We start from the raw sequence: 22,421 nt of genomic DNA, 5'->3' as shown, positions 1-22,421 counted from the left end.
CGGTTCTTAGGCGATGTTGGTTGCTTTGGATTCATCCTGGGGAAGAGTTCTGTAGGATTCCCATTAATCAATACCTAGCATCCTTCTGACACTCCGATGACCCAGTGTGGTCTAGGGGAGGGTGCCCGTCAGGATCACGGTGCATTCCCCAATGTGCACATCTGGGAACGGTCTTCCCCACCCCCAGGTGCGAGCCCCGGTCTCCAGGGTCCAGGGGAAGCAAGGAGACTTAACGCTTAACTGAGTACCTGCTGTGGGCTGGGTTTTGGGCTTGATGGAGGTTACTTCTCTTGAAAGCCCGGAGGTGGCTGTTAAGTCTGCACGTCACAGAGAAGTTAAATACCCGAGTGCCTTGGAGCCCCCTCGCCTCCCAGCAGAGCTTTGCCTTCCTGGGAGAGGGAACTGGACCCAGACACCGGTTCCTGCCCTTTGGAGGGAGGGCCTTGCTGGTCTACCTGCCGCTGACCTCCCCAAGGCTGTGAGCGTGATGTTTCTGGGTCCCGGAAAATCCCCGGCCCACAGAGGCTTGATCGTGCCCCAGCGCTCTGTTCTTGTCTGGTTTTGCCTGTTCCCACGTCTGTGACCTAGGGGAGGTCGCGGCGGGTTGCCTCGGTCGCTTGCTCCCTGGCTGGGATACAGGTACCTCCGTAAGCTTGATACGCACCTGATGTTGAGCGCGGGGTGTGGGCGCGAGCACGTTGCTAGGAAAATATTATTGTGTGTAGTGAGAAAATTACTCATCCGGCTTCTGGACCCGGGCATGCTCAGCACACCCACGGCTTTCAGGTAAGTGATGCGGATCGTCGTTACGTAAGCAGAGCCCACTGTGTACAGAAGACTAAAAGCTTTTATTTCTGTGCTTTACAGCAAAAAGATGAAGGCCTTAGAATCATTGATTGGAATGATTCAGAAGTTCCCTTACGATGACCCTACTTATGATAAACTTCACGAGGACCTAGACAAAATTAGAGGGAAATTTAAACAGGTTTGTCCACTGCCTCTCTCTCTGATAGGAGAGCCTTTCTCCGAGCCAGCCACGCACAGTCCCAGGCACTCACGTCGCTTGTGGTCTCAGGGCTGCGTGTGCCCTGCGCGTGGGCCACGGAAGCACGTCATTTTTGTGTTTCTGTTTAAGAAAACCGAAGCTGGCCTAGAGAACGGACAGTCGTTAGAACTTCTTTAGGGGTTGGTGTCGTAGACACGAAAAGCTGCAGGTAGAAGGTTTTGTTCTAGTTTGTCAGTAGAAATAAATAAGATTTTAAAAAATTCATCTTTTTTCTTTTGTGTTTTCAGCTTTGTTCATTACTAAATGTTCAGCCGGACTTTAAGATTAGTGTGGAAGGTTCCGGACTTTCATTTTGAGGATGACAGATGAACAAAGACGGAACATCAAGGAACAGATGTCCGTATGTTAATTGTTTAAGAATGTGATTCAAGGCGAAACAATGATGGAGTATTCATTGTTCTGTGGGGGGGCCCCAGTGTGGCCAGTGAGAGGGCTTCCTTCTCCCTGGGGGCCCCCTGTGGCCCCTCCACACAGGCCCGGCCTTTGTTGGGCCCTGTCTGCTCCGCAGTCTGAGTGACTCCCTGCCAGAGCCCTCATGAGGCCACTCGCTCCCGATCCAGGGTCGCTGGCCGGTGGTCCTCTCCAGCTGGGCGGGCCTGGCTGGTTCTGGACTGGGGGTGGCTCTGGCTAGGGTTACCCTGACCCCCGAGCCTGGACTCGGTGCTTAGTGGAATAGTTTTTTAGAAACTGAGAGCACCTGGGTTGAGGTGACGTGAGTTGGTGGGCGGTGTGCCAGGACTGCCATTCACTGACCCCGAGGACGTGCCGGCGCTGGGTGATGCGTTCCCCTGTTCTGTGTAATCCCTTCAGTGTTCCCACTTTACAAATGAGGAAACCGAGACCCGCGGGGACGGCCCGCGGGGACCAGCTCGGACTCCGATCCTCCGCCCACCTGTCACCACCGTGTCACCGCCGTCTTGTGCTGCCTGCTCTGGAACGTGAGCTCACAGCCACAGAGTTGCTCGCTGCTGTCAGGCCTAGGGTGCATGGGTCCCCACTGTGCTCTGTGGAGCCACAGGGAGTCACTGGACAGCTGACATGGCATCTGGCTGAGAGGGGCTTCAGAGGGAGCTGGGACACGCTTGTCGCACTGTCTCTGGGTGGGGGTGGGGCTTTGCAGCATTCACATGGCTAAGGGGGGAAATACTTTAGGCCAAAGACTACATGTTGGGCTGCTGTTATCTCTGCAGAGTTAGGGAGCCTTGTGTTGAGGGTACTGCGTATCTCTTCTGCCTGTACTTTGCAGGCATCTGTATCGACGGGGAGCTATGGATGAATGGGGCAGGTGGTTCCCACCGTGATCCTTGGGCGTCCCTCTGCCCGTCCCCGTGTGCTCCCTCCGGGGGGCGCCCTCCATATTGCTGGCAGGTCCTGCCTGCTCCCGTCTGAGGCAGCGTGTCTGAAAGTCATGTGTGAAGTGAATAAAGGCATTAACTGTGAATCTGTTCCAGTTTTTAACATTCCTAACATCATTCTGGAACGCCTGAGCAGTTGCCGCTGTGTTGTCCAGGCTGGTGGTGCGGACAGCCTGCATGAGCGGGGTTTGGGGGTTTGCTTCCCTCTCGTTGGGTTGCCCTGGCCAGTGTGCTGAGGAAGAGACTGGGGCTTGGTCTTGGCGCGCTGCCGCTGGCGTGTGCATCCCCGAGCACGGCCCTTGTCTCGGCCCCGGAGTTCCCGGGAGCTGGTGTGCTTACGGCTGCGGACGGCGCCGACCCCCTGGTCGGATCCTGCGGCCTCAAAGGCCAGCGGTGGGCATCCCTCGTGGGTGGGACGGGCAGGGGGGTGAGGAGGGGGCGGCTGTGGTGGATTTCCTTGGTGGATTGTTGTGTTTTCTAAGGTCTGTGTTGTGGTGGTGGTTTCCTTTTACAAATGGAGAGAAAAATAAATAGCCCATTTTAAAGCTAAAGGCTGTCTGGGAGCATTTATAACGTGATACCCAGCAAATTTATTCCTTACTCCAAGTTAGCTGGGATCTAGGTCCGAGGGCGGGCGCGCAGGAGTGGGCCACGCTGCTGCTTTCTCTTGCGTTTCTGTCCACGCGTCTTATCAGAATGTGTGGTAGACATGGGTCCTGCGAGAGAGCCGTGCTCCGTGATGTTCGAGCAGGGGTCCGTTCCTCCTCGAGGGCCCTGGCCCAGCCACCTGTCAGCAGTTGCAATGGATCCCTCCTGCGCCAGACTCCCTCTCTGTCCCCCAGTCTTGGCCTGTCCTGTTCCCAGGGTTTGTGTGAGCTGCGGGCAGCCACAGGTCATGGAGCTGCCTCACTGAGCTCCTTCAGAACTCTCCTCTGGACACTGGGCTTGACCTCTGTGTGCCCGCCTGGACTTGGTCTCCAGGAACCTTTGGTCGCCTCCGACAGACCCCGATTACGGCACCAGCAGGCCACCTCAGCGCTTCCTTTGCTCTGTCCCAAGTGATGGCATCTGCGGTGACGAGCTCAGGCCTACGCATGGCTCCTTTTGGCCGAGGAGATGGTAGCGGATAGAAGTCTTTGGGGGGCCTCTGGGAAAGGTGGTATCGCTCTGAAGAGAGAGCATATCTGTTTTGGAAGTTGTGTGCTGGAATCACTTGTCCCGTGGAAGTGACACCTGGGGTTACTACAGGCGGCTGACACCTGGCTCCGGACGAAGCCACACCTGGGCACATGTAGCGGAGCGCTGAAGAGAACCTGGCCCTGGTGGCTTCCCGCCGCTGACAGCCAGCCCCTGAGCTGCTTTGCTTTCGGACTTCACGTTACATGAGCTGATGAATGTCCTGCTAGTTCAAGGCTGTTTGGGAGAGGTTTCTGTCGTTCTCAGGAACGGTGTCTGTTCGCTCTCCCCTGTCCCAGTCCCGTCCTGTGCACCTACTGCTCTTGGATGTTGACCTTTGTCCAGATTGGCCTTGACTTTGGGAGCTCTCCGGTGTGGGATTTGTTCCTTTCTGATGGAACAAAAACATCGGTTTCCCAAGGCTTTGGCCTGCTCCCTCCTCCCCGTTGGAAACTCCCAGCGTGTTCTGTGCCACTGTTGGTCCACGCAGGCCACCGTAGCAGACACCCCAGACTGAGGCTCACCCAGCAGACGAGCACTGCCCCCCAGTCCTGCAGGCCAAAGCCCGGGATGCAGGCGCGGGCAAGGCAGCTTCCTGAGGCCTCTCTCGTGTGTGGACGGCCGTGCTCTCCCTGGGTCCTCATGGGGTCGTCCCTCCGCGTGTCTCTGTGTCATGCTGGATCAGGGCCCACCCCGGTGACCTCATGTTACCTTGATCACCTCTTTAAAGACCCTGTCTGCACACGCAGCCACGTTCTGCGGTGCTGGGGGTCAGGATTTCCACGTCGGAATTGGGGGGATGCGGCTCAGCCCTTAGCAGCCACCCCCCAGCAGCTGCTGGGAAAGAACGCTGACCTAGGACTTAGGAGAAAACGTTTCCCCTGGAGCTGCTTCATCGAATTCTGGAATGTGAGTCGGGACCAAGGGCAATGCCTGTGCACAGGCCAAACCGTCCTAGGAAGGGGCCACAGTTCACTTTCTGTTTCATATTCACTGTGCTTTTTCTCCACCCAGGATGAGAAAAGGATTTGGAGGCACTTGGAGAGCCTGTAAGTGGGGTTTTGAGAATAAGGGAAGGGAAAGGTGGGCAAGGAGGGTTTCCTAGAAGAAGTGCCCTTCACCCTCCCTACTGCTTTGTGAGCTTTCCTTTGACCTCAGCCCCACAGACCATGCCTCTCACAGCAGCGTAATCTGGAGAGATTGGAAACTAATTACCCTGTGAGGTCATCCTCATTCCTACAGTAATCACAGTCCTGAATGAAGTGGGAAGCTGGTCTTTGACTCCGGAAACTGAAGTCACCAAGCAGGGACGGTTGACCAGAGACAAGTGGGCATGGTGTCCAGTTCCAACAGGACAGGAGTCCTGTAGTTGAGGGCCCTGCCACGGAAGGCTGGATGGCAAGTCCAAGTCCGTGTGATCAAGTGGCCCAGCTGGGGCTTTGCAGGTTCCTTGTCCGAGAAGGAAAGTCACTCCTAACGCTTCAAGGACTTCTGCCTCCTTTCTGAATAAAACCTTCCTCCCCTGGCATCAGGGCCCTTGCTGGTGTGTCCCTCTGGGGCCCCTGTGGAGACAGCACTTTGGCCATGTCTGTCTGGGGCCCTGTAGCAGATCAGCTGGGCCTTGGGTGGCGGGGCTAGAGGTGCTGTCTTGGGCGATACGCAAGCCTGACCCCATTTCCACTGCTCAAGAGTGAGGCGCCAGGGAGCACAAGAGCCCTGGAAATGCTTGCTCACTGAAGCCTTAGTGACGGGTTGGTTCCACCCTTTCTACAAGGATTCACTGAGCATCTACTGTTTCTAGTGGGGGAGTGCCCCTAGAATGGCGGGGTGCTCACTGAACCCGCCCCCCAGCTTGAGAGCTCAGATTCGCCTGTTTCCAGTTGAATTGTTACCCCCCGCCCCAAAAAAAAGCCACGCCGCCTTGCTAGTCCCTGGTACCTGTGAATACGACCTCATTCAGAAGTAGTCTTTGCCGATGTGATTCAGGCGTAAGTTAAGACGGGTCATACTTGAATGGGGAGAGTGTGACTGTCCTCGTAAGGAGAGGAGACACATGGGGAGGGGGTGTCGTGCGAAGGCAGGGCCGAGATCGGAGCGATGCAGCTACCAGCCGGAGGGGGTGCTGACCAGTACTGGAGAGTGTGGCCCTGCTCACAACTTGATTTCAGACTTTCAGCCTCCAGAACTCAGCCTCATCGTTTATATTGGGGATTATATTGTTAAATCTGGAAAAGGTAGAAAACACATGGAAATTGTCATCGTTAGGAATCTTTGAAAGCCAAATGACATGAAGCCCATACTGGAGGACAGTGATTGCCTCCTGGAACAAAAGGGAGCTCACTTCAGGAGAGGCTTGGTCCAACAGCTGTCCGGAGAGCTGGTACCTTCTTTCTGCTCTGCCGCAGGACTGGCCTCAAGCTCAGAGCACCCCGTGGCCCGCAGCAGCCCCCCGGGGTGGTGGAAGAGCCACACCAGTCCCGGGAGTCCTGAGGAAGAGAGGGGGAGGCTGTCTTTCAGAAGCCTCAGAAAATGTCTCTCCATGTCTCGTTGGCTCTGTTAGATTTCACATTCACCCTTGAGCCTGCCACCCTTCAACCCCACACCCCTGGGGGGCGGATGTGCTGTTGGGTTTGACCCGTCAGCTCCTGTCCTGGAGCTGGGGTTGGGGTCATTCTCACCCAAGCCGCAGAGCAGAGCAGCCAGCACCGGGCAGGGGACTGGGGCTGGCACAGAGAACGAGAACTGGTCCATTTGTTGCTGCCACCCGGAGGGCTGCTGGGTTTTGGGGCCTTTCCTTCCACACCCGGATGACGCATGGGGTGATGATGGCCTTTACAGAGTAGTGACTGTGTCGGGCACCGTGCTAAGGAGCACACACACTCGGACCTTGGAGCCCTCACCCCCCAAAGCACTCACTGAACTGAGGTTTCTAAGCCCCTGTTCTGGGCTCGGCCAGGTCACAGAGTCTGAGCAAGGTGCAGACAACACCCTGCCCTCCTCCAAGCCTGTGTTCTCGTAGACACAGTTATCCCCATTTTTCAGATGAGAAAGTCGAGGCTCAGAGAGGGAAAGACACAGAGCCGGAAGGTGGCGGAGCCGAGATCCAACCCCTGGGTCTTTTCCTCCAAAACACCTTGTGTACTGCGTGCCCGTAAGTGTGTGTGAGCTTTCGACACGACTGGCTGCCTCACACCTCCCCCGCCAGTGCGCCTGGCTGCCCTTCTCCAGGCCCACCGACCAAGACGCTGGCCTGACTTCAGGGACTGCTGACTTGAAGCCTTGGCTATTGGGGGACCTGACCTCGACCCCTGGGCCTCCTGGCGCAGCTGGGCCCGAAGTGCAGGCGCTGGCCTTTGGGTGAAAAGAGCCACTTGAAGGCTTCCTACGTTTTACTTGTTTATTAAATTAAAAAAAATTGTTTTTAAAGATTTTATTTATTTATTTGAGAGAAAGAGCAGGAACTGGGCGGGGGGCTGAGGGGCAGAGAGGGACAAGCAGCCATGCCGACAGGAGCACAGGCTCCAGAGACACAGATCTGGCCCTGGGTCCGGCTCGGTCCGTGTCCTGGCTGTGTGATCCTGGCCCAGTTACTGCCCCTCTCTGGGCCCTGGTTTCCGCCTCTGGGGCAGGAGGCTGAAAGCCGCCACCCTCGGCCCCCGAGCAGCCCACTGCCCATTTGGGCACACAAGGCCCGACGGGCACATGGCCGAGCTCATCCATTTACTGTCACCCGTGGCTGCTTTTGCCCAGGGCGCTGTTGAGCGGGGCGGAGAGCCGGTGGTCAGCAGAGCCTCGGGCCCTCGCTCTGACCCTTTCTGTAGACACTGCCTGCCCTTGGCTGAGAAGGCGGCGATTGTAGCTGTGAGAACATAGGGCCCACTCACCAGGTTGTTTCAGGATCTAGGGAGGGACTGTGTTGGGCCCTGAGCACCCTGCCTGCTCTGCCATTTGTGCTCGGTGAGCGGGAGCTGTGATTCCCCTGTGCTGGACCAGGGCAAGGAGCACCGGCCAGCCATGCTCCGGGGACTGGGGACCAGGGGCCGGGACGCTCAGCTCAGAGGGAGATCATGTGGAGACAGCCGCCCATCTCCACTGCCCGTAGCCGAAAATGGAAAGGATTCGTGGCCCCAGCCTTCTCCGAGAGGCTCAAGGCCGACTGAGGCCCCCTCAGCAGGGCTCCGTATTCCTCTCCCCCACCCTCCTTGCGTGACCCTGTGAGTGGCGGTGACAATGCCCCGGATGTGGGCCCCAAGGCCCAGGCTGGAGCTGCCCGCCCACCGTCCACCGGCTATTGTCTGCCCTGGGCCTCAGTGTGGCTCAGGGCTGGGGGCCGCGGGCCAGGGGGCTGTGGGAACGGATTAGAAGCCCCGGGCTGCAGCCCCCTCTGCATAAACTCCTGATCAAAGGCATTCCTGGGATGACAGAGCCCTGTGTGCTGCAGAGGCCTGTCCAGTGTGCGGGGCGCACGCTTCACGCCGCCAGCCCCCGGGGAACATGTGTGCCCTCTCGAGCCCATGCTGCGGTGCCCGCTGCTGGGAGTGGCCTGTGGTGTGACCGTCGTCCCTCACCAAATGCAGAGCCAAGATGCACGGGCAGCGAGGCTTCCAGGAGGCCCCCTGGGGCGCTGGGCTCAGATGAGCTCTGGGAGCCTGACGCGGTGGCTGTGGCCGTGGCCCCTAGGAGCCCAGCAGTGCCCACTGCTGCAGACCTGACTCGCCTTCCAGCTCTGCACGTGTCCTCATGATGTGGGGGTCTGCCCGCTGCACCCTGGGTCAGGCAGGGCCGCCCCTCTGCAGCTCACAAAGCAAGCTGGGCCTGGCCGGTGGGCCCCCGCCTGCTGCCCTTTCCGTTCTGCTCCCGCTCCCACTTCTGAGCACCTACCGTTTTCCAGGCTGGGACTAGGGCTGCAGAGAAGGACCAGCGAGGCATCTGTCCTCAAGGGCTCATAGCCCAGATATCATGGAACACCCAGGTATCATGATTCCTAGACCTCCCAGAGCCACCTGCCGGGGCCAGGGGAGGGAACGCCTGCACCCCCCCCACCCCCTGGGGAGAAGGGGAGGGCACTTCAGACGGGGGGTAGACAGGGGTGAAGGGGAGAGCTGGCTCAGGTCTGAGGACCTTGGATGGAGCTGGAAGGAGCTAGAAGCCCCAGAGGGCTTGGGCACAGGTGGCTGGGAGGTAGGGCAGACCCCAGGTGAGGCGGTGGGACCCAGCAAGGACAGGCTTTCCGGCTTGGGAGAGGGGCAGCAGGGGGCGACTTGGTCTCAGAAGTCCCTCAAAGGCTGGCTGTTACCTTAGGCAGATGCTTGGGGCAGCCAGACCTCCCACCAGGGGACAGGGTGGGTGGTTTGCCAGGGAAGGTCTACAGAGTCCTTTCCTGGGGTCTTCCAAGACCCGAGACAGGGCATGGGGGACTCCAGAACCCTCCTCCCCCTGCACTGCTCTGCACCAGGCCTCCGCACCCCCCCCCATCTGCGCCTCTGCCTTTCTACGGAACCCACGGAAGGGCTCTGCAGGCCTGGCTCCCCCATTTGCTCGCCCCGATTTCTGCTTGAACCTGACGCAGTGAGATTGTTACCTCTGCTCCCCGAAACCACTCCTCAGGATAGCCCTGGCCTGCCCCTGGGGCTGGGTGCCTCCCCTGGCTCTGACCGCCTCTTAGTCTGCTGTGTCAGAGGCCCTTTCGGAGCCCCAAGAGTGCACCTGCCTGGCACAGGGCTGCTGTGGGGAAGCCAGCAGTCCCGGTCCCGCCGCACCCACCTGCTCCAGGTGCTCCGGTGCGTAGCCCATCTGGAGGCTTCCCGCTGGGAGGAGGGGCACCCTAAGGGGCAGGGCTTGTATACAGCAGGAGCCTCATAAAGGCCACGGCGAATTGACCTGACAAGGAGTGATATCCCTGGCTTCCCTCCTGAGCCCTCACCACCTGACAGTCTGGGGGCTGAGGACACACTGGGGACCCCAGACTCTGGGAAGAGGCCCAGGCCCCATGGAGCCGACCCTGAGGCCTGCTGGCACCTTCTCTGTCCACTCCCCACGTCGGGCTGGAAACGAGGCCGGCCACGTGCATCTGAAGCCCAGGCAGACGTCACAGGTGTCCAAGGCCTCCCAGGTCACTGGGTCCATGTGAAAGGCCACCGGGCCGAAGCCCAAACACACGCTCTGCTGTCCTCCCTGAGCTGGGGGGTGCCTCGGGACCGGGGCAGTGATTCACCGAGAACAAACAGCAAGTTTGCGCCAGGGGTTAGAGAAAGGTTATTTTCCTATCTGCAAATAGCCTTGTGGCGGTGCTGGGGAGATGTGGGCTGGGAGCCGCCAATGCAAGGGGTCCCGACCTCTTTCTAGCCCCCCTCCCCGATGTCCCCCCAGCTGAGATCATCACAGACTCCCTCCGGATCACCCGGGGACCTCTGGCCATGTCAGGATCCGTCGTGGGTTGTGATAATGGAGACCGTCCCGTCATCCGGTGGGGGGAGGCCCGGGTACAGGCAAACACCCCGCAGTGCACAGATCAGCTCCCCATGACACAGGGGGTGTGGCCCCACATGCTGGCGGTGCCGAGGCCGGAGGCCCTGCCCGCCTGCCATCCCCCCGCCCAGGAACCCCGGCTCCCTGCCCGCCCCAGGAAAAACCAGGCACTGCACTGGGGGTTCACCAATTTTATTTCTAGACTTTTCATGTTCGTCTTCTGTCTTCTGCTGGAAACGTGCCAGTTACATGTGTGCCACAGTGTGCAACCAAAACACGCAGACCCAAAGTGCCCACCCACCAGAGACCCTCACAGCCTTGCTGGTCACAGGACAGACTCCGCTGTGCTCCCCAGACCTGCCCCCGGCCTTTGGCCTTCGAGCGCACACCACGTTCACCCCCCACCCCCCCCACGAGGACAGACCGTCCCTCAAGGACCCCGTTTGGTTCAGACAGAGATGCTGCAGCCAGAACGGTTGAGGTAAGCAGAAGCGGTGTTCCTGCAGGGGCGGGGCGGGCCGGGGCGGGCCGGGGCCGGTGGCCAGCGAGCACCCAGGCTGACCCAGCCGGGCAGGGGCCGCCCGTGGTGCAAATCCTTTGGGTTTGGCAGCGTGCTAGGCGAGTCGGGTGCACGGCACTGTCAGTGGGCCTCACTGAGATCCGGAGTCTTTGTTGAACGAGCGTGCCGCGGCAATGAAGGGGACAGAACACGGGCACGTACGCGCAGAGGCGACACCGGCACTTTCCCCAAGTCCAGAGGCGACTCCGCTCATCCGGAGTGACTGAGTCCTGCAGCACAGCACCGCGGTGGCACGTGACGACACACTTGTTACAATAATAATAATATAATGACGCAACTTTCGTAGCTACACGTCAAGAACGATCCGGCTGTCAAAGCTAACATGGTGGCACGTCCCAGGTCAGGCGGGCAGCCCGGCATCACAGGCGCAGGGAGAAGGGGGCGGTCGCGGCCCCGGGGCCGCTGGGCTGCGTGCACGACCGTGGCCCGGAGCCCACCCCGCCGGGCCCGTTTCGGGATCCCGGTCCGCGTGTCTGCCGGAGCAGGAGGCCGCGGGTCAGATGGAGCCTGACCGCCTGGTCTGCACATGGCTAAGAGAAGCATGAGGTATCGTGAAACAGGAACCTTTTTGGAATAGAGCAGTAAATCACATTAAGTCAAAATTGATCACATAAAAAAAAAATCTACAAAAAAAAGGCATCCTTAATACATTTTTCTATGAGAAAATTAAAACTCAAACATGGCAGTATGACATCGTAAAACAAAAACAAAAAAACTGATCCTCCGATAGCAGCAAAACGACGTGAAAGAGACAGAAAAGCGATGTGAAATCTGTTTCCAAACCGCGCTGGGAAGTCATCGGTAGCAGCGAATCAGGACACCGAGCCGCAGCCTGCCCGCCGCGGGGTCCCGCCGACGGCCCTCCGCCCCCCGCCCCCACCCCCTGCACCCCCGCCAAGCACCGGCCCTGTGCTCTCGCCGCCTTCGACTCCCCCACCACGTAGTCATTATGAAAAGGTACAAAACCAAGATGTGCAAATTGTCTATTGGTTGCTAAGCTTTCTTTTTTCAGAAGGAGGGGACAGGGGACAAGAATACGTTGGGGCTGCACTTGTTCCGAGTACCCTCCTTTTCTGTGGAACTCTGAGGCCTCTCAGATGGGGTTCCCATTTAGGGCAACACCGAGTACGGGCTGAATCGGCCAAATCCATGCTCTTCGTGTTTTTCCTCAGGATCTTTTTCTCTCTCCTGTGAAAAAGGACCTAATTTGACAAACTGTATGAAACCTGCAACATCAAAGGCAGAAAAGCGTGTGTGTGTGTGTGTGTGTGTGTGTGTGTGTGTGTGTGTCGGGGGGTGTACATCAAGGGGAGATTGCATTACTTTATAAATCATACTGGCCTTACAGACATCCTCTGCAATAAATATTCTTTTTAGCCTTAACTATAAATTATATATTTTAGTGTTTAAAAACCTTCCTAACCCTTAAACTACGCGTTCTCTAGGTCCACCTTTAAAGGCCCCTACGCTTTCGAACACCAGCTGGCACCAAGGACTCCCGGACTTCCACTGCTCTACAGAGAAAGGAGTGCACCGTCCTGGCGACGTAAGAGTGCACTTCCTGACCAGAAGCTCGTCTTCAGGAACATCCCCTCCCGCTAACTCCCTAAGTGACATGCACTTGCCTCGCCATCCTGTCTGCACTCAAGGACGTGAATATTCCCAAACCATTCCATTAAGAAACTGCCCCCCCGCCCCGCCCTCCACACACAACAGAAACAAGAGAGATTCCCTATACCACTGGATTGAAAGTGCTTTGAAATGGAATGGTTCTAGAATATTGAGAAGGAAAAAAAAAAAAAAAAAGGAGCCATGGATTTCACCTGGATGTGAGCAGGCTGCAGGTCTGTGGGGGTGAGAAACCAGCATCTATCTCAACAGGCAACTACAAAAATAGGAAGATTATAAAAATAGAATACATGACGTCGCTGTGGCGGGTTCTGTCGCTCTAGCTGCGCGGGCCGGGATCGGAGCTGGCTTTCCGCGAGCGCGGCGCCGCCGGCGGGAAGAGGGTCAGCGCGCGACCACGCGGAGCGCTGCGCTAACTGCGGTTCCATCAGCCACGGACAGGTGAAGGGTTACTCGCCTACCTAGGGAATAAAGGAGCGCGAAGGGCTGATAAAGTGACTACATGCGCGGCAAGCGACGCGCGGGCTACCTAGGACCGCCTTCCGGCCGCCTCCTCGGGACGCGCTTCTACCGAAAACCCTCCTCTACTCCAAACGTGGTTGGCTGGCTTTTTTCTAGTTTTTCAAATGTTTTTATGCTTTTTTTTGTTTTGTTTTGTTTTAAACACAGAAAGAATCCACCCTAACCCTCCCCTGCACGCTCGTTGCTTGTGTTAATGCCTAGCCTTACAACAGAGTCACGAACGATCCACAGAAAACCTAGCTGATTATGGGGTATCACGTCCTCTATTTTTGTAGCAAACCTCCCCCCACCCCCCAGCTCAGGGTTATGCAAATACTATTTTTTTTCTCTCCTTTTTTTTTTTTTTAAAGACAGTTTTTTTTCGGGTACTTTTTTTCTTTTGCTGAAGTCAGAGACGGAAGGGAGAAAAGAGCAAAGGAAAAAACCGACAGTAAAGGAGAAGGAAGCTTTCCCTTCTGGTGGTGACCGGTCCTGGCGAGGAGCGCGGTCCTGTCAGGGGAGCACCCGGGCGGCCCCTCCCGCGCCGCGTGCGCACCCCCTCAAATGTTCACGTCTCGCACGTCGGTGGGCGTGCAGGCCAGGTCGGCCTCCTCCTCCTCCTCCTCCTCCTCGGCGGCCTTGGGGTCCAGGCTCTGCTGCTGGGCCTGGCGCAGGCTGGACTCCAGCAGGGCTTCGATCTGCTCCTGGCATGCCCGGAGACAGTCCTGGCCGGATGGGAGACAGGGGTCCTCAGATGGACGCCTGCAGGCCGGGCCCTCCCCACATGCCAGCACCTGGGCCATTTTGGGGGAAGCGAGCCTCATCGAAAGCGCTGCCTCCCCCAAATCGGGTGAAGGAAAACGTGGAGCCACAGCCCAAACCCCAGGACCGACCCGCATGCCCCCCACCCCGCCCCGCCTGAGGCGCACACAGCCCTACTTAGGACCAAAGGCCCCGCGCAGGCCACAGGGCTGCTGGCCATCTTCCGAGCACGAGGACGCCCTCGCCCGCCTGCCTGCTGCCCCCCGGGCCTGCCCTGAGGCCCCCTGAGCCCTGCATTTTGGACTTGACCTCCGCCGTGTCAGCCCTCGCGGTGAATCCAGCCTTCCGTGATGAATGGCCGTCAAAAGTGTTAGGCCGTGCATGACTGAGAGTGAATGTTGGGTGGGCTGGGGGCGGCCGGGACCCTTTATCCCCTCTGTCCTCGCCCGCTTGGCCTGCACCCTGGGAGAATGCACTGGCCTGGCCCGGCGCCGTCCCCGAGGTCTCAACGCCCCAGAGGAATCTTGGGAGTCCAGGGGCCTCTCCTGGTCTCATGGAAGCAAGTCTCCCACAGCACGGGGGTACAGGTGCCAGGCGGCCCGTCTCAACCCCTGGGGTGCTACACTGGGCTTCTATTCTAGAACCAGGTAGAGTCTCTAGGCCAGCCTGCAAAACAGACCTGCGCCTTTCCCCTAGGGGCCGCTGAACTCCCAACCAGGTGGGGCTGGAAACAGGGGTTCACTGCCCAAAAGGAGTGGATCCAGGAAGAGACTCCCCTTGGCCACATGGCCCTAACTTCCTCCTCAGAGCCACTGAGACCTGTAGCCTTGGCCCGGGGAAGAGCCACGCTTGCGACCGAAGCAGCTCTGGGGAAGGGGGGACGCGGCTCGCAGCCCAAGGACACGTAAGGTTCCGTGGCTGAGGCTTTTCTGCACTGGGGCTCCGCTGCGTTGGTCACCGGGTAACCAGCCTAACAAATTTCAGTCTCAACTGAATTCTCCCCTGTCCATCCGCTGCGATCTGGGTTCTAATCTGCAGCCGTCTGTGTCGTGTCCCCCTCACTGAGGGTGAGCTGCACGGTGGTGAGGGACCCCAGCAGCCACCCAGGACACCCCACCCCTCCAGGAGGCCCAGTAAGCACGAAGACTGAGGGGGGAGCCCCCTCCCACCCCTCCAGGAACTGCCCACTCCCAGCGGGGAGAGAAGCAAGAACGCAGCCCCCTCCGGGCAGCCGGCAGTGCCGGGACGGGCGGGCTTCTGCCCAGGGCCCGGCCGTCCTTCCCTCAGTGGTGCGCTGAGGCCGGCGGCTACTAGGGCCCATCGGGCCTCTGGGGCCCTCGAGGGTGGACCACCAGAAGGCAGCCCGAGCAGAGCCAGACCTGGACCGGGGTCAGGGCGGTCACTGGTTCCCACTCAGCACACCAGCGGGGCCGAGGGCTGACCCGCCAACCTCGCTGGTCTAGTCTGGTAAAGGCCACAAACCCCCGCAACTGTGATTTCCATTCTTTCTCTAAGACAAGAAAGGAATTGGGCATCAAACAATGGTATTTTGAAGAAGGAAGACACAATCAGCTCCGGCTCGGGGCTCCAATGGCAGCAGCCACTCAAAGGGGGCCATAAAACACGGGGTTGTCTCCATGGGCCATTGTTGCATCTGCAGACCTCACAGGAGCCTTTTCAAGCTCCCGTTTACGAGCCATCCGCATTGTGGTCCGGACAAAGCCCCACTGGGCCCCAACTCCACATGCCATTAGGGCACGGATCACTGACGGGCCTGCCTTGTGGCCCCTCTTCCTGGACAGCTCCCCGGGAGGCCCGCCTGCTCCTGGGAGCCCTGGGGGCGCCAGAAGCCTGAGGACCCTCCTGGCCTGCCCGCAAGTTCTGGGAGATGCTTCTCCTCCCAAAGGAGCCCCAGGACAGTGGGGTGAGGCTGGCACCCTGTCAGCCTGGGCCAGGTCCCTTGCCTCTGAACACGGCACCTGTCCCGTCCCACACACGGTCCCCTACACCCTCCATCACTTTGGGGGCCTTGGCACGAGCCGCAGCGTTTCCCATCCGTGACCGGCAGCTTTGGGTCCTGCCGAGCTAGCGCGGGCGCCGCGGACCGATCACTTACCGCGTCGCACTTAATCACTTTGGAGAGGAACCGAGTGAGGCGGTGGTAGGACAGGAAGCTGTTGGAACTTCCCAGGTGCAGGCCCTGCACGGCGGCCACCACACTCCCGGCTGCCACCATGGAGGGCGGGTTGGAAATGAACTTCACGTCTGCAGCAGAGAGGGAGAGAGGCAAGGGGGCCGTGAGTGGGGGACCCTCCACGGGACCCCGTGATCCCCACAGTCCTGAGCACCAGCTCCACATGAGGGCACGTCCCCGCCAACGGCCGGCTGGGCTTTGGGTCCGCAGTGCCGGTCGGGAGGTGGACCCAGCACCGGGCTGCAGAAGCCAGGCCGAGGATTCACCCGACCCGAGCTTGTGATGCTCACTTGAAAACATAAGAAGCAAACTGAGGAAACAGCCATCGGCAGAAACAAACCGCAAAGGCCTCTGGGGAAGGGACATGGCTGCACATGAGCCTCGGGGACGTGCTGCTTATTCACACTAACTTGTAAAGGTGACAGACTACAAGGGACAAGATGTGCGGCTGGGACCCAGGGACTGGAGGTGGCCCGTCAGGTCTGCACTCGGGGGGGGGGGGCGGGGGGACACGACACACACAGGTCTCGCTGTCCCCCACGGCAGCCCTCCAGGAGTGTGCAGGGGGCAGCGCTCCCCGTGGTGGCCTGGGATGCTTATCCCCACTTTACCTTCCTCCTGGGACCCAGCAGGGGTAGCATTCCCTCACTACCTCACCTCTGCCCTGAGGCACAGCTCAGCGATGGGGGGGGGGGGAGACGGAGGACCCCTGCCTTTGCTCCTAGGCTGAGCCCAGCACCTCCCACACTTGTCATGAAAAGGTGGGGAAGCGGGAAGGAGGATGTGTAAGTGGCCATGCGGGGCCCGTGGGCTGCCATTCTGTGGCACCCAGTGTGGAATTCTTGGTGGGAGAGGCCGACGATTTCTGCACCTCGGTCAGGGGGGCCTGGCGTGGCGTCTTTGTCAGCCCCTTTGCCTCATGTGGGGCACGTGGAGCACCAGGACCAGGCTGGGTGAGCAGAGCGGGAGGGGCCTCGTGGGCCTGGGCTGCCTTTCCGGGAACAGCAGAGCTGAGGCTGCATGGGGGGAGCAGACAGCAGGCGGGGGGCTGGGGAGCAGGGGAGCCACCCTGCAGGGGCGACAGAGCCCGCTGCCGGGCCCCGTGAAAAAGAAATCCCAGAGGCAGCCACCTCTTTCCGCCTTTGAACGGGAGCAGTGCCGCCCAGTCTGCGAGCGGGGAGTCAGGCAGGAGGAGCTTTTCCGTGAGGCACTCAGGGCTGCACAGATTGCTGCTGTCCCAGCAACAGTGTGGCTGCACCTCGAGATTCCCGTCTGAGGGGATGGCGTACTGGGGGCAGGCTCGCTTCCAAAGCCTGCCTCCCCAGGGAGGGGTGTGCGTGCGTGCACGTGTGTGTGCACATGTGCATACATGTATGTGCACGCCCATGGTGCAGGGCTCACATGTGTAGATAGAGTGTGTGCATGCATGTGCGTGTGCACGGTGCGGGGCTTACGCGTGTCAATGAGGAGGAACCCAACTGCATGCCCAAAGCGCCCACGCTTGCTCCGACCGCGCGGTGCGGAGAGCCTGGGGCCGCCGCCAGAGCAAGGCCCTGGAGGCATCGCTGACCCTTGCTAAGACCTACTCATCAGCCTCGATGACTTGTCAGCGTCCCAGCAGCCCTGGCCGTTTGCTTACCTCGCCCACGGCAGCACCCCGCCAAGCTCCAGTGCACGCGGATGTACACACACGTTCACAGAGAAGCAAAAGCAACCGCGGTGTGGCGGACGTGTGCACACATGGGGGAGCCCCAGTCTGCAGGCACCAGGGCAAGCACAGAGCCCCCCTCACGGCACCATCAAGCAGGACCCTTGCTCCGGGGAGGACAGAAGTATCTTCTGGGGCTTCTGCTCACACCTCCACCTCACTACCGTCTCTGCCAACCTCTTTCTGCTTTCAGCTGCCATCACGTCACTCAAAAGCGAGAGGTCCCTCGCGACCAAGGGCACGGCTGCATCTCAGTTACGTTCGAACCGTGCAGGGGAGGATCTGGACCTGGACAATCTTGCCGAGGGACCTGGGTGGGCGGGTGAACCTCTCCTCCTTCTGGCCTGCCTGCCCCCTGCAAGGCCCCGCCCTGGAGTTAATGCATGAGAGAAGCTGGGTGACCGCCTTCCATCCCCACACCTTCTCTCCAGGGAGGCCCAGGACTTGGGCCCAGGCTGCACCCTGCAGGCCAGGGGCTGCTTGCTGGGCCCCATCTCAGACAGAGGCCCGGCGTGCTCGTGCCCACGGACCCGTAGCAGCTGGGGAGCCAGCACTGAAGCCCCTTTACAGCTTCTGCGCCGGGCCTGCTCCCCGCATTGCCAGGCACTGCACGCAGGCTACACACCCCGCTTCCCTGGGGTTCTGGGGGAGGGGAGCTCCAGGCCGCCCCCGCCATCCTGGGGGGGGAGGGTGTGCAAGAACCGTTCCTTGCATTATCTCCAGGAAACTCTGCCGTTTCTCTGAACCACTTTCAGCTCCATAAAAGGCTGTCTGGAAGTCTCCAGAGGCCTCTCTCTTCCGAGGCGCCCCAGCCAGAGAACGCCTCCCTGCCTGCTTGCGGGGCTGGCCCCTGGAGGCCAAGGGGATGGCTAGTGGGAGGCTCCCTGCCCCTGCCCCAGGGTCAGAGCTGCCACCCCTCAGATCCATCCAGGCTGACGGTGTCCCCCTACTCCTCTCACTTGGAAGGGCTTGGAGGAGGGGTTCATTCCTTGAGTGGGAGGCGGAGGACGGGGAGGCCAGCAGAATCTTTCCGACTCTCGCCTGACCCAGAAATAGCAGCCATCGGAGCACCCCAACATCAGGAGGGTGCCAGGAGATGCCAGACTAGGGGTTCTGCTGCTTCTGGGGAGGCAGTGACAGATGCCAACTTCCCCTTTCGATGCTGTGTGGCCCTCCAGTTGCCCACGCTGAGCCCCAAACACACGTGACAGCTGAGGCCTGACCAGGGGCAGAGGTGGCCCACTGCAGAGCTGGCTGGGATGGGGGCATAGGTCCCCAGGCAGGGTTCTCCAGATCTCCTGGGCCTAGCCCATGCGATCGAAGGGAGAGAGAAAGAGGTCACAGGGTGTCAGGGTTAGGGCTGGGGGAAACGGGAGGCCATGCGGAGCGTAGGTGTCTGCGCGGAGTGCTGAAACTCTCCAGGGGCCAGGGCCAGGGCGGTGTCAGGGAGGGGCCTCCAGGGACCATCCAGAGCCCTGCCAGGGGGAGGGAAGGCTGGCCCCCTGCTGCCAACCACAGCAGCCCAACTCCAGGCTGCTCTGAAGCCCCTCCCAGGCTCAGCTGAGCTGCGAAGGCCTGAGGCACCCCTTGGCGGGGCCTCAGGCGGCTAAGCTCTTCTGCTGGCCGCCCCCGCACAAGGGCTGCTGCTGGCCGCCCAGAGCACGTGGTGCAGGCACTGCGGGCCGGCGCTCCCCACCCCTGTAGGCGCCCCTGGCAGGTGGCCCAGCCCGGGAGAGGCCAGAAGGGGGCCCCTTGAGGACACAGGGAAGGACTGGTGATGGGGGGGCGGGGGGGAAGGACGGGAGTAGGGGAGGCAGGCTGGGCAGCCAAGGTGAATGCCTTTCAGCACGGAGTGGCCCCAGCCTGGTGGACCACCCACCCCCATCCCCAAGGCACTGCGTGGTGGCTGTGGCCAGCCTCAGCTGCCTGACCCAGGAAGGGACCCCCTCCACCCTCCACCTAGCCCCAGCACACAGTCCAAGGATAGAGGAGCACCTCTGAGAGCAGGAGGGGCCTGGGGACCAGCTCCTCAGATGGGGAAACCAAGGCAAAGGGCAAGATGCTCCTCCACCAGGGGCAAGGGGCACCCAGGGAGGCTGGGGCCGGGGGCCAGCAGGACCCAGACGCCCTACCTGTGGCACAGAGGGCGACGAAGGTCTGAGCATGCTTCCGGATGATCTGTCTGCTCTCCTCGGCCACTGGCATCTTGGAGAGGAAGTGCTCAATGAAATCGTGCGGGGTCATCGCGGCCAGGTTCCACTTGAGTTTGTTCACCAGGAGCAGCTCCATTTGCTGTGGAAGTGGGGTGAACCAGTATAAAGAGAGGTGCAGGGGCTGCTCCCCCCCTCCGTGGGACACGGCCCAGGAGAGAAGGGATAGGACATGTTGGGGGTCCAGGAATGGAGGACGGCATGTCACCCCAAAAGAGGTCCAAGAAGAGGGGGTGCCGTAGAAAAGGCCAACTGTTTCCAAGTGGAGACAAAAGAGACCCACACCTGGAACGGGAGCCCTTGTAAGCAGCGCGGGCCGCCCGCTTCACCGTCGCTAGAGGGCGCGCGCCGCCCACTTTTCGGCCGCGCTAGGGGCGCAGCCAAGGTGGGAGTGGAGCGACAGTGTGTGGTGGGGCGCGCTGGGTATGGGGGGCGGCGGGGGTCCCGCCCGCTCCTCGAGAGGGGCCCCACCGGTGTGGCTGCCGGTCCTCGGGGCCTAGGATGTGTTAGCGGCCGACGGGGGGCCTCCCGCCCACTGCACCTCCCCCACCCCCGGGGTCCTGGGGCTCAAGGGGCGTGGGGGGGTCCCAGGTTACCAGCAGCTCGTCAGGCCGGATGGAGTTGTCAGTGTAGATGCACAGCTTTTCGGCCGTCAGGGGGATGGTCTCCTTCATCTTGGAGGCCACGAACATGCAGGTGGCCCCCAGCAGCTGCAGGCGGCTCTTTTTCACGGGCTCCAGCGACAGGAAGCGGTCCAGGTAGTTCATGGCCAGCGGGAAGACCTCCTCCTCGCACTTCTGCTCCTCGCAGACCTGCCGGGGCACGGGGGCCGTGACCGTCGCCGCCGGGCCCCCTCCGCGGAGACCCCGCGCCCCCCACCCCCGCTCGCACCCGGGCGGCGGGTCCCGAGCGCGCGGCGGGTCGGGAGTGGGGGTCGGCAGAAGCAGCCGCTGCCGCGCCCCCTCCCCCGCGTGTCCCCAATGCCCACCCACCCCGAAACTGAAAGGGAAAGTCCCCGGGAGGCTGGCATGGTGGGGGCGGGAGTGGGCACGGCTAGCGGCGTGCGTCGCGCGCGGGCGGCCAGCCCCAGGACCCCGGCCCGCGTGGGTGTTCCGGGGCCCGCCTGGCCCGGGCTCATCCCAAATGGGGTGCGGGGCCGCGGGGCCGCGGGGCGGGCCGCGGGGCTGGGCTCCGCGCTCACAGCGCCTGCGAGACACAAAGGTGGCGTCCCAGGCCGCCGCGGCGCATTTCCCCAGACGTCATCTTTTCAAAAAATATTTAAAAATATAAAAAAAATAACTGGGTACATAAAAAACCCCTGAAAATGACCCTCGGGCGGCCCTTTACCCAGGCCAGGGGTCGAGAGCTCGTTGCAAGCTCTGGGGAGAGCCCCAGGAATTCAAACTTGGGGGCCCCCCCTTCCCCCTGGGCGCGGGCGCCGTTTCCCTCTCGCAAGGGCACCACGCCGCACTTTCAAAAATTATTTTAAAATATCTGCGGCCCCCCCGGGCGCCCGCTGAAGGCCTGAAAGTGTGCCCCGGGCCGCCGGCTCGCTCCAGACAGGTCCCCCAAGCTGAGACCCCTGCAGACCAGGGTCAATCCCCAGCGTCTTGGGGGCCACGCGACCTTGCAGCTCGGCGTGCTCCCCGGCCCAGGCTGGCCGTGCGGGGCGCCCCGGGACTTGCAGCTTGAACAAAGGGGCCCCTCTTCCCGAGCGGGGTCCCCCCCAAGCTGCCCGCGCTCCGTCCCCGCGCCCCTCCCTCCGGTTCCCGGCGGCCGCGCGGCCCCTCGCGGCGGCCCCAGCGCCTCGCCGGCCGCTCCCCGCCCCCACCCTACCCCCAATTATTAATAAACACTTTTGCTTTGCAATAAAAGAACAAAGATGGCGCATAATACTGGCACGAGCGGCCCTTGCATACGTGTCCATGGATATTAATTTAAAAATCAAATCTATGCCCCCTCCCTCTGGAGCAGGCGGCTCGCGGCAGTGCAGCCGAAGAGGAGGCGCAGCGGGGCTCGGGCGCAGGCGGGGGCCACAAAGAGCGCCCAGGCCGCCGGCCCGCACCCTCGAACCAACTGGGGTGCCCCTGGCAACTGGCTTTTCTCTAAGGGTCCCCTCCCCGACCGCTCCCCCCCCACTACCCCCGCCAGGATAGGGAATTTCAAACGACCCCACCCCCACCCCCTTTTCGTTCAAAAAACACCCACAATATCTATATATTTTGAAAATGCGATTCCTAGCAGCACCCCGGCAAACTTCAAAGTTGGGGTGGGAGAGAAGGGAGGGAGGTGAGTGGCAAAGAAATGTGGGTTTGGGCAACAAGTTGCAGGAAAGTCCTAAGAGAGCCGCCCGAAGCCCCGCACCTCCAGCATCCAGGTGGCCACGATCTTCCGCATGGACGGCAGGATCTCCTTCTGCACACACTTGAAGTAGGACACGGAGGGTGCGCAGGTCTCCTCCGCCTTGAGCATGGCCCGCAGCACCCGGTCGTTGAGTAGGTTGGCATCGGGGTACGCCCGGCGGATGGTCTCCACTTCGCAGCATAAGAGTTGGTGTGCCATGGCTGGGGCTCTACTGGGCGGCCTGGGGACGGCGGTGGGTCCCGGGTCGGTCCGCGCTCGGCTCTAGCTCCCGCTGCCCCGCGCTCCCTCGAGCTCGTCTGCCCCTCGCCGGAGCGCGCGGACGCTGCTGCTCGCTGCTACTGCGCCGACAGCCCTCTGGAGGCTCCAGGACTTTGCAACTTCCAACAAAACTCCCCTGTAGTCCGTGTG

General features: G+C 60.8%; 2 protein-coding genes across 5 annotated transcripts in view; one reads left to right on the top strand and one right to left on the bottom strand.

The window, feature by feature from the left end:
• The window catches only part of LTO1 (LTO1 maturation factor of ABCE1), a 42,268-nt gene that overhangs the window by 5,432 nt on the left and 14,415 nt on the right, over positions 1–22,421 (top strand). Inside the window, exons 4-6 of one of the 4 annotated variants that reach the window (XM_026482975.3) lie at positions 868–985; positions 1,294–1,406; positions 1,877–5,125. The exons of 1 other annotated variant lie outside the window; for it this stretch is intronic. In XM_026482975.3, the coding sequence (XP_026338760.1) occupies positions 868–985; positions 1,294–1,362 (187 nt within the window). In that variant the 3' untranslated portion in view covers positions 1,363–1,406; positions 1,877–5,125. Of the gene's footprint in view, positions 1–867; positions 5,126–22,421 lie in introns of those variants that run through there. 2 more of the 4 variants (XM_026482974.3, XM_026482973.4) reach the window with 2 other exon arrangements.
• CCND1 (cyclin D1) lies at positions 11,523–22,421 on the bottom strand. The gene is made up of 5 exons (XM_026482972.4): positions 22,014–22,421; positions 20,246–20,461; positions 19,572–19,731; positions 15,654–15,802; positions 11,523–13,500 (listed from the first exon to the last, which is right to left on the bottom strand). Exons 1-5 carry the CDS (start codon positions 22,209–22,211, stop codon positions 13,336–13,338), a joined length of 888 nt encoding a protein of 295 aa, XP_026338757.1. The 5' UTR covers positions 22,212–22,421; the 3' UTR covers positions 11,523–13,335.

This window comes from Ursus arctos, unplaced genomic scaffold (assembly GCF_023065955.2).
Source record: "Ursus arctos isolate Adak ecotype North America unplaced genomic scaffold, UrsArc2.0 scaffold_23, whole genome shotgun sequence".
Classification (NCBI taxonomy): Eukaryota; Metazoa; Chordata; class Mammalia; order Carnivora; family Ursidae; genus Ursus; species Ursus arctos.
The sequence above is the reverse complement of the archived record's forward strand: the minus strand, read 5'-3'. Positions and strand labels throughout refer to the sequence as shown.

What these genes read in the sequence shown, in the direction of transcription:
- CCND1 (XM_026482972.4), bottom strand. Translation starts at nt 22,211, where the DNA reads ATGGCACACCAACTCTTATGCTGCGAAGTGGAGACCATCCGCCGGGCG. An exon ending in CGTCGCCCTCTGTGCCACAG is followed by an intron (nt 15,803 to 19,571) that starts GTAGGGCGTCTG and finishes TCTCTGCTGCAG; the next exon opens with ACGTGAAGTTCATTTCCAAC. An exon ending in AAGTGATTAAGTGCGACGCG is followed by an intron (nt 13,501 to 15,653) that starts GTAAGTGATCGG and finishes CCATCCGGCCAG; the next exon opens with GACTGTCTCCGGGCATGCCA.